General features: G+C 37.7%; 1 protein-coding gene across 2 annotated transcripts in view; it reads left to right on the top strand.

Moving 5' to 3' along the window:
- Nucleotides 1-15,683, top strand: part of LOC309844936 (uncharacterized protein) — a 422,422-nt gene that overhangs the window by 50,281 nt on the left and 356,458 nt on the right. The window contains exon 4 of one of the 2 annotated variants that reach the window (XM_082692368.1): nt 6,773-7,663. The exons of the other annotated variant lie outside the window; for it this stretch is intronic. Coding sequence (XP_082548494.1) covers nt 6,773-6,834 — 62 coding nt within the window. The 3' untranslated portion in view covers nt 6,835-7,663. Of the gene's footprint in view, nt 1-6,772; nt 7,664-15,683 lie in introns of those variants that run through there. 2 annotated transcript variants of the gene reach the window in all.

The raw sequence follows: 15,683 nt of genomic DNA, 5'->3' as shown, positions 1-15,683 counted from the left end.
TTAAAAATATAAATGCAGGGGCGCCTGGGTGACTCAGTGGGTTAAAGCCTCTGCCTTGGGTTCAGGTCATGATCCCGGGGTCCTGGGATCGAGCCCAGCATTGGGCTCTCTGCTCAGCGGTGAGCCTGCTTCCTCCTCTCTCTCTGCCTGCTTCTCTGTCTACTTGTGATCTCTGTCTTTCAAATAAATAAATAAAATCTTAAAAAAAAAATACAAATGCATACACATACACCACTCTTTAACCTAGTATATTGCTTCTTCTTAATTGTCTGATAAATAAGCAATAATATGCTTAAGTGAAATCAGAATGATATCAGAATTATGGTAGAGATTGTTGTATGATTTTCAAAATAGCTGAGAATTACATTTAATAATAGTTACAGAAAAGAAAGATTACTTTTCTTTGTGGTGGGAAATAAAAATATGGGAATTAAAATATCATATTGGTTTTTATCATCCTCAGTTATTCATCATGCAGTAACACTAGCAAGAATCAAGCTCATTTTCTTTTTGTAAATCATTTTTTCATAATGATAAGTGGTAATAGAAGGAATCAACATTAGCATTTTTTTCAGAAGCAATTGTTAGGCTATGCCCGGAGATGAGTGCACATTCAGCTCAATTTTGTGCTGTCACTTCCATTTGCAGTATTGTAGAAACATTTTTTAATTTCCATGTGATCATCCTTTGTATTATCCATCCTCACTCAAAGATTAAAATATTGTTCATTAAGGCAAGAACATCTAACAGTATATTCTGTAAATGTTTTCAACTCTAAGGATAAGATGGTAAGGCTTTTCTAGATAAGTCACAACTATCTAGAAAATACAATTAATAGGAGTAGCTCATTCTCTGAGATTTTAGTACCCATAAGGTGCCTCATATATGAAATTTCCAAATCTGATAATAGATAATGTTGATTTACCCAAAGCAGGTGATGTTCAGTGAGCAAAATAACATGTGGATGAAATCCATAAACATAGCTTTATTAGTCTAGTGTTCTAACCGACAGGTAATTATATATATTGTAAATTCTGGAAAGAAGTATCATTCTTGGGACGCCTGGGTGGCTCAGTTGGTTAAGCAGCTGCCTTCGGCTCAGGTCATATTCCCAGTGTCCTCGGATCGAGTCCCACATAGGGCTCCTTGCTCAGCAGGGAGCCTGCTTCTCCCTCTGCCTCTGCCTGCCATTCTGTCTGCCTGTGCTCATTCTCTCTCTGATAAATAAATAAAATCTTAAAGAAAAAAAAAAAAGAAAGAAGTATCATTCTTACTGGAAGTGAGTTAAAAAGTAAAGAAGTTATTTTTATTATTCTACCTAGTAACATGTAGAATTCACATATAATATGGTCATGCAGAAACTAAACCAACTGTACCTCAAATAATAACAGCAATAAAAAGAATGTATTCAGTAGAATTTGAATCCTTTTTATCATCCTGAACCATTCTTAGATTTGTAAGAGTAACTGTGTCTTCATCACATATATGACTTAAATCATTTAAGTTGTTGGAAATAATTTTAGTTAGAGGGTTCACTTCAGCTTCTTGCAAACATGCAATTTATAGGAACTAAATGAAAGCATTTATTTTAGCTCAGAACATATTAATTTATTAGCCTAGAAATTCTGTTAAACCTCCTGACTAATCAAAAATATGTATTAGAGTGAGTTGCTGTTGTGAATTCAGCCTTTTGGAACTTTCCACCTCTTTTCAATTTCAGTTTTAGACTGTTCTGTTGCTTAATTCCCATCATAATTAATTAATTTATAAATAATTTATGCCCCATCTCCTCCCAAGAAAGGATTTAAGGAGGCTGCATTTAACTAGGAAACTACCATAAATATATAATGAGGGGGATTTCAGTATTCTTTCTTTGGTGTCTGGAAGGTCACTCCTCCTCGACTAGGCAAATAATACCACACAGCCACCTTGGCCAGAAGCCCTCTTCCTCCTGCCTGGCTCACTTTGGGGGTGTTGGTGCTAAGATTTTGTCCTAGTCATTAGGGACACAGACCACGTTCAAATTCTCTTTCTTCCACATACTAGCTTTGTGAGCTGGGGCAAGGTACTTAATCTCTCCCAACCCATGTTCTCTCTCTCTCTTTTTTTTTTTTTTTTTTTTTGAGAGGTAGGGGAGGGGCAGAGGGAGACGGAGGGAGAGACTCTTAACCAGGCTCCACGAGGCGGGGCTCAATCTCAAAAGCCTGAGACTGAGATCCGGACCCAAGCCGAAATTAAGAGTCAGACTTGTCAGCCCATTGAGCCAACCAGGTGTCCCCCTCCCTGCCCCTACAGTGTTTTATCTTTAATACAGGGATGATAATTATGCTTATCTCATGGGGTTGTTCGGAGGATTAAATGAGTGGGTTTTATATAGCTTAGAAAAATGCCTGGCAGGTATTAAGCAATACTCAAATGCTAGCCATTGTTATTATATATCCTTCTGTTCTCAATTAAAATGTCATTTCCCCAAAATGTCTCACTGAGATACTATCTTAGACCAATTTACCACTATCCTAGGAGGCTGCACTTTCTCTTCATGATGTTTATCCCCGTTTGCCAGAGGTATTTAAGGTGCTTAATCTTTCTCTCCCATAAAGCTGTATGCTCAAGGAGGACCAGACTCTCTCTGTCTGGCTCAGCAGTCTGATATTTAGTACAGTGCCCAGCACAAAGCAGTCACTCTGTGACTGTTGAGTGAATGCATCCGGAGAGATCTGTCTGTAAACAGGCTGAGATGGGATTACATGTAACTTTTTTTTTTTTTTTTACATGTAATTTTGCTAGTTTTGCAAAGTTTTATTTTTAAGCTTTTTTTTTTTTTTAAGATTTTATTTGAGAGAGAGAGAGAGAGAGCACACATGTGCATGAATCAAGTGGAGGGGCACAGAGGCAGACTCCCCATTGAGCAGAGAGCCCCCATGTGGGATTCGATCCCTGGACCCTGGGATCATGACCTGAGCCAAATGCAGATGCTTAACTGACTGAACCACCCAGGTGCCCCTATTTTTAGACTTTTAACAGTTAATATGTGTTGTCTTTTTTATTTTATTTTATTTATTTATCAGAGAGTGTACACACACACAAGCAGGCAGAGTGTCACGCAGAGGCGGAGAGAGAAACAGGCTCCCTGCTGAGCAAGGAGCCCAATGTGGGACTCGATCCCAGCACCCTGGGATCATGACCTGAGCCAAAGGCAGTGGCTTAACCTACTGAGCCACCCAGGCTTCCCAATATGTGTTGTCTTCACACAATAAGAAAAGGAGGTAAAATCTTGTTATTGTGTATATCACCTTTATGTACTATTGTGGAGTCACTTTAGTGAGGCAACAATGGGGCCATAGAATGGAACTCATTTTATTTTTTTTGGACCATTGGAATACATTAATTGTTCTCAACTGGGGGTAATTTTGTAGACCAGGAGCCATTTGGAAGTATTTGCAGACCTTTTTTTTTTTTTTTTTTTGATTGTTGCAACCGGGAAGTTGCTACTGGCATCAGGTGTGCAGAGGCCAGGGATGATAAATATTTTCTAATGCCCAGGCCTGTCCCCTCCCTCAATAGAACTCATCCAGCCTGCAGTACTGATAGTGTCAAGGTTAAAGAGCCCTAGTATAGATGGATGGAAACTTGTGAAAAATAGAAAGTTAATGCAATTGACAAGGTTGATTTGTCAAATTTGTCAAATTGTTTTGTTAAATAATAAGACATCAGAATTTTGAAAATCGGTAAAATTCACTCTGATTTAAAAAATTGCATTTGATGGTTTGTATTTGCTTTGTGGTATGGTTTGCTGGTAGTAAAGTAAAAATGAGTGTTAAATGAAGTATATTCAACAAGATGATGGGTCAGTAGAGAACTTTGTAGTGTGCCATAGCTTGCTTCCCTTTATGACTAATGGGACTGGTTTTAACTGACTGCTTCTGGGATCAGGACCTTAGTCAAAGACAGACACGTAACTATCTGAGCCACCCAGGTGTCCTGGAAATTTTTTCTAAGAACAGTTTATGAGTCAGTTTAACCAAAACTGTTAGGCAAGGAATACAAATATCCACACTGCTTTTAGATTATTGATATATAGCTCTAGAGTAATAAAACTGAAATACGGTTGGGCTATTTAATATTTAGGGGTTTCGGTCTGTTTGAATTTGAGTGCAACATGTGGGAGAGGAAGAGCTGGTACAAGTTAAGTGATCTACAGTAACAATACTTTTGTGGTTTAACTCAACAAAGCTTCTTGTTTTCTTCGGATTCCATGGTGCATCCAAGTGACTATCCCAGACAATTGCTTGTGTGTGACGATTCAGCCTTTCAGGCTGAGGAAGGAGCCATTGCCTCACAGCAGCACCATGTGGATCTAAGGCCGTGTTAGATGGCATGGCAAGGAAGAGAGGACCTGGGAAATTAACTCCTTAATGCTTTCACCTGCAGGTGACATAGATGAATTCCAGTAACATTTCATTGACCCAGCAAATTACATGGCCATGGTGCCTGTGTGAAGGGGACTGGCACGTTGCATGGGAGAATCAGAAATATTCCTGAGCATTAGCGATTTTTATCATAACTGGCTTCCGTGTTTGTGCACCTCTGTTTGTGGTCATTTGGGATAGTTATTAAGAAGGTAGCTGCCGGAGCGCCTGGGTGGCTCAGTGGGTTAAGCCTCTGCCTTTGGCTCAGATCATGATCTCAGGGTCCTGGGATGGAGCCAACATCGGGCTCTCTGCTCAGTGGGGAGCCTGCTTCCTCCTCTCTCTCTGCCTGCCTCTCTGCCTACTTGTGATCTCTCTCTCTCTGTCAAAGAAATAAATAAAATATTAAAAAAAAAAAAAGAAGGTAGTTGCCAAGTGTGCAGATGCCATAGCTCACTCCAAAATATCCTAATTGCATTATACTCCTTTGGGTCTGTATTTATATCTCCCTAAATGATTGGCCTTCAAAATGAGAATCTTTACCAGATGCTGTGGTCTCTGGTTTCTCAAAGGGGCTACCATATTCCACAGGGTACTGAATGCTAAGGGATAAGAATGGTGGCCTTTTACATTTTACATAATGGTAAAGTGGCCTTTTACATTTTACATAATGGTAAATAATCATAATGTGATTTTTGTGGTAAAAGAAAAGCACGCCTCAGAATACAAAAAAAAAAAAAAAGAAAGAAAGAAAGAAAGAAAAAAGAAAATTGGTGAATTCTTAAAACATGAGCCCTAATTGAGTTTTGCCCTAAAGCTGGCTGTTTTTAGCTATGTGCCAGAAAGTATTTACTTTCCTCTGCTTACCAAGGTTAAACGTTACTGGACGGAGTTGAGAAGCACTGCTGTGTACCTAATTTTTTATTCAATTTTGATTTAGGTATTTCCTTAGTTGTTTTTGTTGTGGTGGAAAGGATCATGCCATCGTGGTTTTAAAGCAGGCGCTCCCTCAGGGATCTGCTATTGCTACAACATGAACATGGTGGTGAATTTTACAAAGAGGAATTCAGAATTTCTATTCTGTATCCACTAGCAGCTTGATATAGGAGAAACTAGATAATAAAATTGATCATTGGGGGCACCTGGGTGGCTCAGTGGATTAAGCCTCTGCCTTCAGCTCAGGTCATGATCCCAGGGTCCTGGGATCGAGCCCCGCATTGGGCTCTCTGCGCGGCGGGGAGCCTGCTTCCTCCTCTCTCTCTGCCTGACTCTCTGCCTACTTGTGATCTCTCTCTCTGTCAAATAAAAAAATAAAATCTTAAAAAAAAAAATTTGATCATTGGGTTCAGTATTCCGGCCCACCACGTGGAAGTGAGAGGATACAGACTTTTTCTGTATCCTCTTTTTTCTGTATCCCACTTTTTCCATGTTACCATGTGATTCTGCGTATTTGTGGTTCCTAGTATTTAGAGCTATTTGAGTCTGTATGCATTCATTCAGAAGACAGCTTCTGAGCCCCTACCTTGTGTGAGTGGCCTTATGTTAGGTGCTGGGAATTAGGACAAGATGAGGAAAGACAGCTCTTCGTCTCAAGGACATTCTGTGTAGTAGATGATGGCCCACAGGGGTTGTAAAATCTGTCATTCATTTCACATGTATTTATTGAGCACTGATATGTGACAGGCACCCAGCGATGCTGCAGTGAACAAGAGGCAGTAGAGGGTCGTGTTTTAAGAGTGGAGTCTCGGCAGCCAGGCAGTCTGGAATCAGAATGCATTTGGGGCTTCAGGGAGCTCTTTGACCATTTCTTGCCATAGTTTCCTTGTATGGGAAATCAGGATGATGCAGGATTCATTCATGTTATGGGATTCATGGGAGAATCCTAAGAGTATATATAAAGCACTATGTGGGGCACCTGGGTGGCTCAGTTGGATAAGCATCTGCCTTTGGCTCAGGTCATGATCTGGGGGTCCTGGGATTGAGCCCCGTGTCTGGCTCCCTGCTCAGTGGGAAGCCTGCTTCTCCATCTCCCTCCCCACTCATGTTCTCTCTCACTATCTCTGTCTCTCTCAAATAAATACAATCTTAAAAAAAAATAATGCATTGTTTATGTTTTAGCTCCTACTGTTATTCCTTATTTTGTTTTCATGCTGTACTCCCTTCTCAAATCTACATTGTTTCTTTTTTATTCTCTTAGACCGGAGCAGTCCCAGTAATCAATCATTAATTTGAATATTGTAGTTTATCCATAGCCGGTTAAAAGGACAACCTTGAGAAAACTCACTGGAAAAAAATAGAGCTCTATCATGTTCTGCCTTTTATGTAACCTTTTGTTTTGTTTTTGGGTTTTTGTATTTTCGCAGTCCTGGAGAAAAGCCATTGCAAATCACATTTTGCAAGGGACTTAATCAGGGAAGACACTTGATTCAAGGGCAAGACAAGCCCAATCAGAAGTCGTGCTTTGCTGGAGCCGCCTCCACTTCTCTAGGCTTGGAAATTCTGAAACGTCTCCTGTCCACCTCCATTACCAGGGCCTTATGCTTGCTTCACCAGCGGGCATTCATTGAGGGCACACGCATGGTCCACAGCCTGCAGGGCTGAGCAGCACGTACCTGCTATGAAAGACTTTCCTTCTGCCTTGATGAAGGGCTTCACCGGTGCGATTTAACTTTGCGAAGGAAGACGTGTAAGGGGAACTCAGTGGAGACTCATTCTTTGGCAATATTTGCATTTTATAGGAAGCGTACATATAAATTTCCCATTTCTATAGTAATGTGGCTTTAATCTTAATGAATGCCATTTTGGTGGTGCTCTTCAGAGAGTGGAATTCACATTTACATGTGAACTGGAAATGGGAAAGTGTTATTAGTCTCATGAGGCTTTTGCCTCTGGCTGTGCAGCTTTAGTGATTTCATCACAGTGGAGGTATAGCAAAATACCACCATTTCTGCTTGTTAGAATGAAACTCTCCAAGGTTTCTGTCTACTTCCGACCAAGGTTTGATTTTTCAAAAGCAGGGAAGAAATGTTTTTTCCTGGACCCTGAATATAACCCCATGTCAAAAATCAATTGGAAAGCCAGCAAAAATTGGTCACACGTGCTGTTAGAAAGCTTTTTTGTAACAGGTTTCTTGTCATTCCTAACAAATTTCTTAATTAAACTGCCTAAGTTATTAATATGGTCCTGTGCAGTTTTAGAAATTCTGTTCATTTATATAGTGATTTACATCTTGTTTGGCTCCACGAAGAGTTTAAATTGACAACCCCCTTTTTAAGTTGGCAACTTCATTCTCTAAGAATGGAAAGGTGAGAACTTGGATTGAAGAGTCATGTAGAATAATCCTAGATTTGAGAATGCTGTTGGCTTTCTTGCCTTTGCTACCTGTCTTTTCTCTCAAATATGGAGCCCTTCTTTCTTTTTTTTTTCTTGTTAAATATTTTATTTATTTATTTGACAGACAGAGATCACAAGTAGTCAGAGAGGCAGGCAGAGAGAGAGGAGGAAGCAGGCTCAGGGAGCCTGATGTGGGCCTCCATCCCAGGACCCTGGGATCATGACCTGAGCTGAAGGCAGAGGCTTAACCCACTAAGCCACCCAGGCGCCCCACATATCTGCCTTTCACTTGTAAAAGTTATTTGGTAGAATCTGGGTTTTCATTTTGCGTATTTTCCTACTGAAATACAAAGTATAACATTCCAAATCCTAGGGTGATGATCTGTCATAACAAAGATAGTCTTCTCACTAAAAGAAGATGTACTGGGGCCCTTACTTGGTTTATAACTTGCCACTTGTCCTTCCAAGGGCTATGCAAGGTAGATGTTGTTATGCCCACACAGGGTCTGAGCTGTTAAAGGATGTGGCCAGTGTCATGGCTTTCAAGTGGTAAATAGCTTTCAAGTGGTAAATCAGGGATTGATTCAGTGTGGGCCTTGGATTGCTTGCTTCTGGATCTCCTTGGGAGTGTGTGAAAATGCAGGATTGTGGGCCTCAGTTTAAATGGGACCTGAATCTACATTTTCAGGTAATCAGGTGACTTTTATCCACATGAAAATTTGAAGAGGGATGTATGGTTCTTCAAAAAATAGTTTCAGCCAGTGTAATACAAGACACTGAAAAAAAATTTCACTTGTGATGCTTTTCATCTATGGGCCTTTATGATTTTTACCTAATTACAAGTTAGATTATAGTTCATTATCCTTCAGCTGTTCTGCTCCTGCACCTGGCTTTGAGCTAGTCTAATAGGGATTATGTGTCGTGCTGGCTTCTGTGACATTTCTTAGTGATCTGTTTTGTGGTATTATTGTTACTTAAAATGGCCTTGTGGCTATAAAACAAGAAAAATTGATTCTCTCCAAACAGCTTGATCTTTCCATGTATCCAGGTAATTTTATTGTCACATTCCCCTCCAGACTTACCTTTGCTTGTTTAATTCTTTAAAAAATTTTGGCTTTTTCATTGTCCACTCCTTCAAACCATTAGAAGTGACTTACCATGATAAACTCCACTTAAAAAAGCAAACTTTATCTTACATAGAAAAATGGGAAAATTATAGAAACAAGTTTAATAAGGAGAAACATGCTTCTGCCTTGCATATGAAATGATTAGTTGCTGCAGTTGAAAACTGAATTTAATTCTCATCTTTTGGGCAGTGAAGTCAAACAGGGAAGTGTTAAGAAGCTGTTGAGTTCTCAAAGTAGGATGAAAATGATCATCCATGCTCATCTGGAGAGAAACACAATTTCCTGCTACTGAATACTAAGAGGACTATATTAAGTATCCCTTTGTATGAAAATTCATAGGCAACATAATATATAATGTCATATTTTGGAAAAGAAAATGAAATGCAAAAAAAAAAAAAAAGAAATGCATTTAAAAATATACCTTTCTTAGGTTAGTTTTCAAAAAATGCCAAGGTCACAAAATTTCGATTTTGTGAAATGATTTTGGGGAGAGAATGAAAATAATATGATGGCAGTGTATTGTTTCTTAATGATCAAACAGCTAAATACAGGGCTAAGAGTTTGAGAGCCTTATTTAAATCTGCAATTTAATATGTCCCTTGGACCTGAGCCTCCCTTTTGCATTAGGTTTATCTGAAGTGGGCTTTTTGGCAAGTGCTAGATCTCAATAAGTTTGAATTTTCCGAAGTGGGTGGGGGTAGTACAATGTTGTACTGTTGGTTCATGGAGGCTTAGGTTGCCAGGCATGTTGACATCCCATTGTGAAAAGCGTTGTTCACTTCTTCGTGGAAACTCTCACTGTTGCAGACCTCTTCTGATGAGATAATGGAAGAGGCTGTTTTCTGAGTGTATAGCTGAGTCTTAAACCCTGTAATGAAAGAAGCAAATCTCAAATATCTTTCCCAGAATTTTTATGGATGATTATTAAAGATGATGGCTACATAGTTGTATGTGTGTGTGTATTTATTTATATATAATTCTTCCCCCTAAAAGCAGACTTTATAAATAAAAAAAATCTTGTTGACCATGTTGAAGGTCATTCAGCATTAAACACTTTGAGGGTGTTTTGTTCCAGTTTCTTTATTATTGTGGAATAATTGTCAAAGAAAGCATGGTCTCAAATCTCAAGGTATTTGCAGACTGGTAAGGGAATAAAACCCTCTTAATTATTATTTAATTAGAAATAATGTTTTATAAATTTATATTCTGAATAAGGGTACAACCCTAAGAAACTTGTTGATGTTTTACCAAGAATCACTGGGACATGCTTGTTAAAAATGCAGAAAAATAATTCACCGGAGTACTGAAATCTCCATTTTAAACAAAATCCCTGGGGGATTCAAAAGTAGGAGTCTTTGGTAGCCACTCAGAGAGATAATGGATGACAATGATAACCTTATATTTAATGGACTGACTGGTCATTCTCGCTGCATGGAGACCCAGTTAAAGTGTAATGACTAAGGTCATCTGTAAAGACTAATCTTAATAATCACCTTACAGTTTTACTTGAAGCAAGCTATCCATGTTAATCTCCAGGCATGAAATGTAATGATCTGTTTTATTATTGTTAATTTATGCTCAAGCTTCCTTTTGCTCTCCTTTTTAACCAACATAACAATTATACAGGCTAACTATTTGCCTCAGGGAGATGCTGTAATAGGACTAATTAAATATTTAATATTTTAAAGGACTTAAACAACCTTGTAAGTAATATGTTAAGAGGAGATAAAATCATGATGTTCTCTTTAGTAGGAGGAATGTTAATGAAGCACTGGGATCAAGCATCCCTTTAATGCCCATATCCTTTGTCTATCCAGAAGCAGAATAGCATAATGGTTAAATTTGTGGTTTAGGCAACCTATGGGCATTCTCCCACTTCTTAGTTGTGGGGCCTAGAACAAGTGTCTTAGTCTTTCTAGTCCAGTTTCCCTTTTGTCACCTATAGGGTGGACCACCTACCTTTCTGAATTGTTGTGATGCCGTATAATATATGTATCTAGTAAAGGAAAGTGGTTTTTATTAAAATGAGCTAATTGCATAGACTTCAGATGTTACTGACTGTGACTTGTAGATTTTTCTTTTTAAACTAGAAATGTAGTTAAGATTTTGAAAATGGATATGCACTTTCAGAACTAATCTCAAATCTGGAAAGAAGGAAGAGTAACAGGAGGAGAAAAATAAGGTGGAGGGGAGTAGGAGAAAAACGCCTCCAAATGTCAACCTACATGGGCTTGGGACAAAGAATAAGCAATTTCTGTTCAGAGGATGGAAACTTATTGTAGATATATACAATCAGTTGTAAAAATGGCCTCACTGATGTGTACGAATCACAAGATCATCAGATGTCAGAGCATAGAGATCATATGGGAAATGCTTCATTTTCTAAGTCAGTGGCTAGTGAATGAATCTGAATTAGCCTAATGTTTTCATCATTTTTTAAAATGATATATTATTTTATCAAAGTTCACATAGAACAAGGAACCAGACTAACAAAGATTCAGAAAAGTTGTTCCTTTGGCAACTGAGTCAGAATTAATTGAAGAAGCATTTTAAATACATAAACAGGTACACTGACAATATTTTTCAAAACTTGTCTTTCTATCTCCTAGGTGTTTTTTTGAAGGTTTTTCCTTTATAAGTAAAGATACTTTAAAAATTCCTTTCTAATATATAATCTAAAGGTAAAACTGATTCACATGTTTTTTCTGAAGACATGAACTACAAATTTTGGGGAGATCCAAGTAATGCAATTTTGTTGTGCATTCCTAGTCCACCAGCCTGGCTATTGGCAAAGGAAACCGTTTCTCAACTCCATTCGTTCAGCAAGTACTTAAGGATTGTTACCGTGTGCTGGGCCATTAGAAAAGAGAATCAGGTTTAAATTTTCTAAGAAGTTGTATATTTTTTCTTGTTTCTTTAATGTGCCATCAGTAAAGTATTCTTGATTAGTTCTTAAAATTTATTAGTTATGTATTGGTTTTGAGAATTTACTAGAAAATCAGGGTGAGGTTCTACTTTTCTTTCAGGTATAGCTGATCCATATTATTTAGAGATTGCACTCTTGAGTTCTCCTACTCATTAGAATGTATGCATAACCCTCCCTAAAATCAATCCTCATGCCCCTGTTGAGGTCATTCATAGACCTTTGGGTGAAAGATTTGAGTCGGCCCATGTACATGTTTGGGAGATCAAGCAAGGCTGATACTTCAACTTCTTGACTTAGTTTTTATATTGTGACCACGGATCCTTTACCTTGTCTGTTTAGAGCTGAATGTTTTGCATTTTTGTTGGTGATTTAAAAGTAACCTAAGCATAGTGCTAGACGGCTGCCTTGTGTTCCTATGCATAAGATGGCTATGATGAGCCTTATGGAAAGCATGTATGTGGTAAACTTCATTCAAGCATGTTGGCTGTGATTTCTACATTACTGAACCATTAATACATATTTAAAAAAGCATTTTTAGGGATGCCTGGGTGGCTCAGTGGGTTAAGCCTCTGCCTTCGGCTCAGGTCATGATCTCAGGGTTCTGGGATTGAGCCCCTCATCGGCTCTTTGCTCAGCAGAGACATTTAAAGAGAGATTTAAAATAAAATCTTAAAAAAATAAAAAAGCATTTTTAAACTGAAGCATACATAAAGTAAAGTTATGTATTGATTGGCTGATGAAAATATGATCAGTGGGTTTCAAGACTCTATCCCTGTATTTTTCCCAAGGAACATTCCATACTTTAGTATTCTCCGTGACTTTAAAGATTTTTTTTTTTTAATTTATTTATTTGACAGACAGAGATCTCTAGGCAGAGAGGCAGGCAGAGACAGAGGGAGAAGCAGGCTCCCCACTAAGCAGAGAGCCCGATGCTCGATCCCAGGACCCCGAGATCACGACCTGAGCCAAAGGCAGTGTCTTTAACCCACTGAGCCACCCAGACGCCCCTCCCAGTGACTTTAGAGACATAGCTACCATGAATAAAGATAATCAATTGAATTTGCATTTTTGGGGAGTTTGCTAAATGCTTATTCTTGGTTATAGAGATTCTTTGGTAGGACAATTGTGTGTCAATGCCCGGGGAGTCATTCCTGCTCCTCTGATCCTTCCAACAATGTTGTAAGGCCCTGATTCTCAACATTACATCTGCTTCTAGATGGAACGGTGCTGGAATGTTTTCTGTAATCTGAGGTTGAGTCCTGGTTAAGGTGACTGCTTCTACCTCTGACTTTTAGAATGTTCTCTCCATCCTCATAAGCTAGTAGATTTTAGATAATTTTGGTGTAAGTAGTTATTATCCTCAAATAGGAGTCATGTACTAAAAATGACAGAAGTTTCCCTTTTGCTTTGGATCTACTCAAGATAGGAACAAATAAACTGCTCTCCTGAGGAAACAAACAAAAATTCACAGTATTGGAAGCCTTGGAGTTTTATTTCATAAATGCTTTCTCTTTTCCTAGCCCTCTGTGTTAAACCTGTGATATGTGTGTTTATGGCTGAACTAAAGTAATTTTGTAAGGTCTTCTATTGGTTAGCAAAAATAAACGAAAGACTTTCATTTCTCATTAAATCATCTCCATTAAGTTACTAAAGAAACAGAGTAAAATATTTTAACTTTTTTAATGGGCTCAGGAATTATCTGGGTGGTTTAATAGAAGTGATTTTAAAAATTATTGGTTAGGGCGCCTGAGTGGCTCAGTCAGTTAAGCAGCTACCTTTGGCTCAGGTCCTGATCCTAGGGTTGTGGGATCGAGTCTCACATCAGATTGGGTGCCGTACTCAGTGAGGGGGAGTCTGCTTCTCCCTCTCCCTCTGACCCTCTGCCCCTTCCACCCTTACTCATGCACATACTCTCTATCTCTTAAACAAATAAATTTATTAAAAAAATTATTATTTAGCATATTATTGTGGAATTTTGACTGGTTAGTACCTGCCAAACAGTATAAAGAAATGTTTATGCTATTATTAATCCCTATATATCATATATAAATCTATTTTGATCAATTTCTCTTCTTTTAATATTCAAATGAACTAAAATATACAGAGTGACCATGAGAGGGCTAATAGTGCTGATGACATTTAGGGTTCCATTATTGTTAGACTCAAATACATTTATTATCTTAGTGTCAAAGATAACAAAAAATTCTATCTAAATTTGTACAGATACTGGGAATTATAGTAACATTATATCAGTTGAAAATTGGCCTCTAGCTCCATTGTTATACTTCAGCACATCAATTGGTTGGGAAAAAAAAAAAAGAATCAACATCCCTTTTACATAGATCTCTGGTAACATTTAGCCATGAGCATTTGCACCCTTATTGTGTCTGCTCCCTAAATGCCTTCCCTGCAGCAGCTGATAGGTATTGCTTTATACAGCTCAAAGTTGAATTGTTGTCTTAGAAGGGAAATTCAGTAATGAGTTGATTGTGGATTATAGCTTCTAAGCAATCTCATTTTAGTTTTTCAGTTTGAATTTCCTTTTTCAACTTTCTAGAATTTCTTTACTTAGTTACGGAATCAAAGGTAAGGACATCTTTATAATCTTCAGGGTAATGTGACTCATTTATTCATCTTTTTGCTTCTTCCTTCCATTCTGTCATCAGTGATTAGAAATTTTCTTTTTTATACATCAACGTTTTTATATCCTATCTATCCTAGACTTCCTGAAGCCATTTTGGAATGTTTCAAATTTATTTCACTGGGTAATTTACATTTCTTATCAGGACACCCAAACCCTCCTTGGCTCTGTCCATTTTATACCCTCAGTCTCCCCAAGGACAACTCAATATGATACCTATACTCACATTTTGTTGTTGTTTAAACATGGTCTATATACCATGCAACAGGTAACATTTAATCAGGCTTGCACATTCTCCTATTTTGGGGCATGTGGAATGTCTTCAATTTCTCACTACTATGGATAGCTGTAAGAAGTCTTAATTTGTCTTGTAGGTTAATTCTTTTGTCCATATCCCCCAAAGTGGAATTAACAAGGCAACGGGCAGGAACCATTTTAGTCACTAATTCTTTTATCAAATATTTATTCATTTCCTGATATATATCAGAACTTGTGCTAGCTGCTGGGCATATGATGGTGATTATTTAAAATAAAAGAGATGTGGTTTCTGTCTTTAATTTTATAGGTCTCGTCTCATGTGCCAAATTGCTCTTCAGAAAGAGAGAACAATTTTCAGAACCCCCAAACTTTTTCATTCCCTCTGTCCTTCCAATGTTCTTAAATTTTGTTTCCCTTTGGCTAGCTTAATAACTATGTAATGGCATCTTAAAATTATTTTGATTTGTGTTTGTTTAGTTGTAAGTGAAGATGTGCATTTCTCCCCAAATCAGCAATTTATTCATCTTTTCACTTTGTTTATTTTAATGGGATAATTGGTAAATTATGTCCCCTTTTATTAAATAGGAATTCCTATTTTTCTCCATTTTCCTGGAATACTATTTTAAGTTTGAATTGATAGTAATTAGACACAGAAGAATGATGTTTAGTAATTCTAATAAATGCTTATCTTGGAATAGAACATCTAATGAATTTAAAGATCATTAAAGTAATCCTAATACAGTGGCTTAAATGATTTAAAAAAACCCCATGAGATCAAATAGCATTTTTGCTTATCCATAAATATATTAACACTAATTTTATGACACTATAGCTAGAAGAAAAAGAGGAAAATATGATAATTAATGAGTCCTTTAGGAACCAAAGCTAAACTAAACACATTTTAATTTATTAAAAAAACTCAAAGCAAAAATTACCTTTATCAAAGAATTGTTGAATAGTCTTCTTCAGGAGCCTACATACATTTTGAA

The sequence above is a fragment of the Mustela nivalis genome (genome assembly GCF_964662115.1).
Source record: "Mustela nivalis genome assembly, chromosome: 12".
In the NCBI taxonomy this organism is placed as follows: domain Eukaryota; kingdom Metazoa; phylum Chordata; class Mammalia; order Carnivora; family Mustelidae; genus Mustela; species Mustela nivalis.
This window is presented reverse-complemented; position numbering and strand designations above follow the sequence as displayed.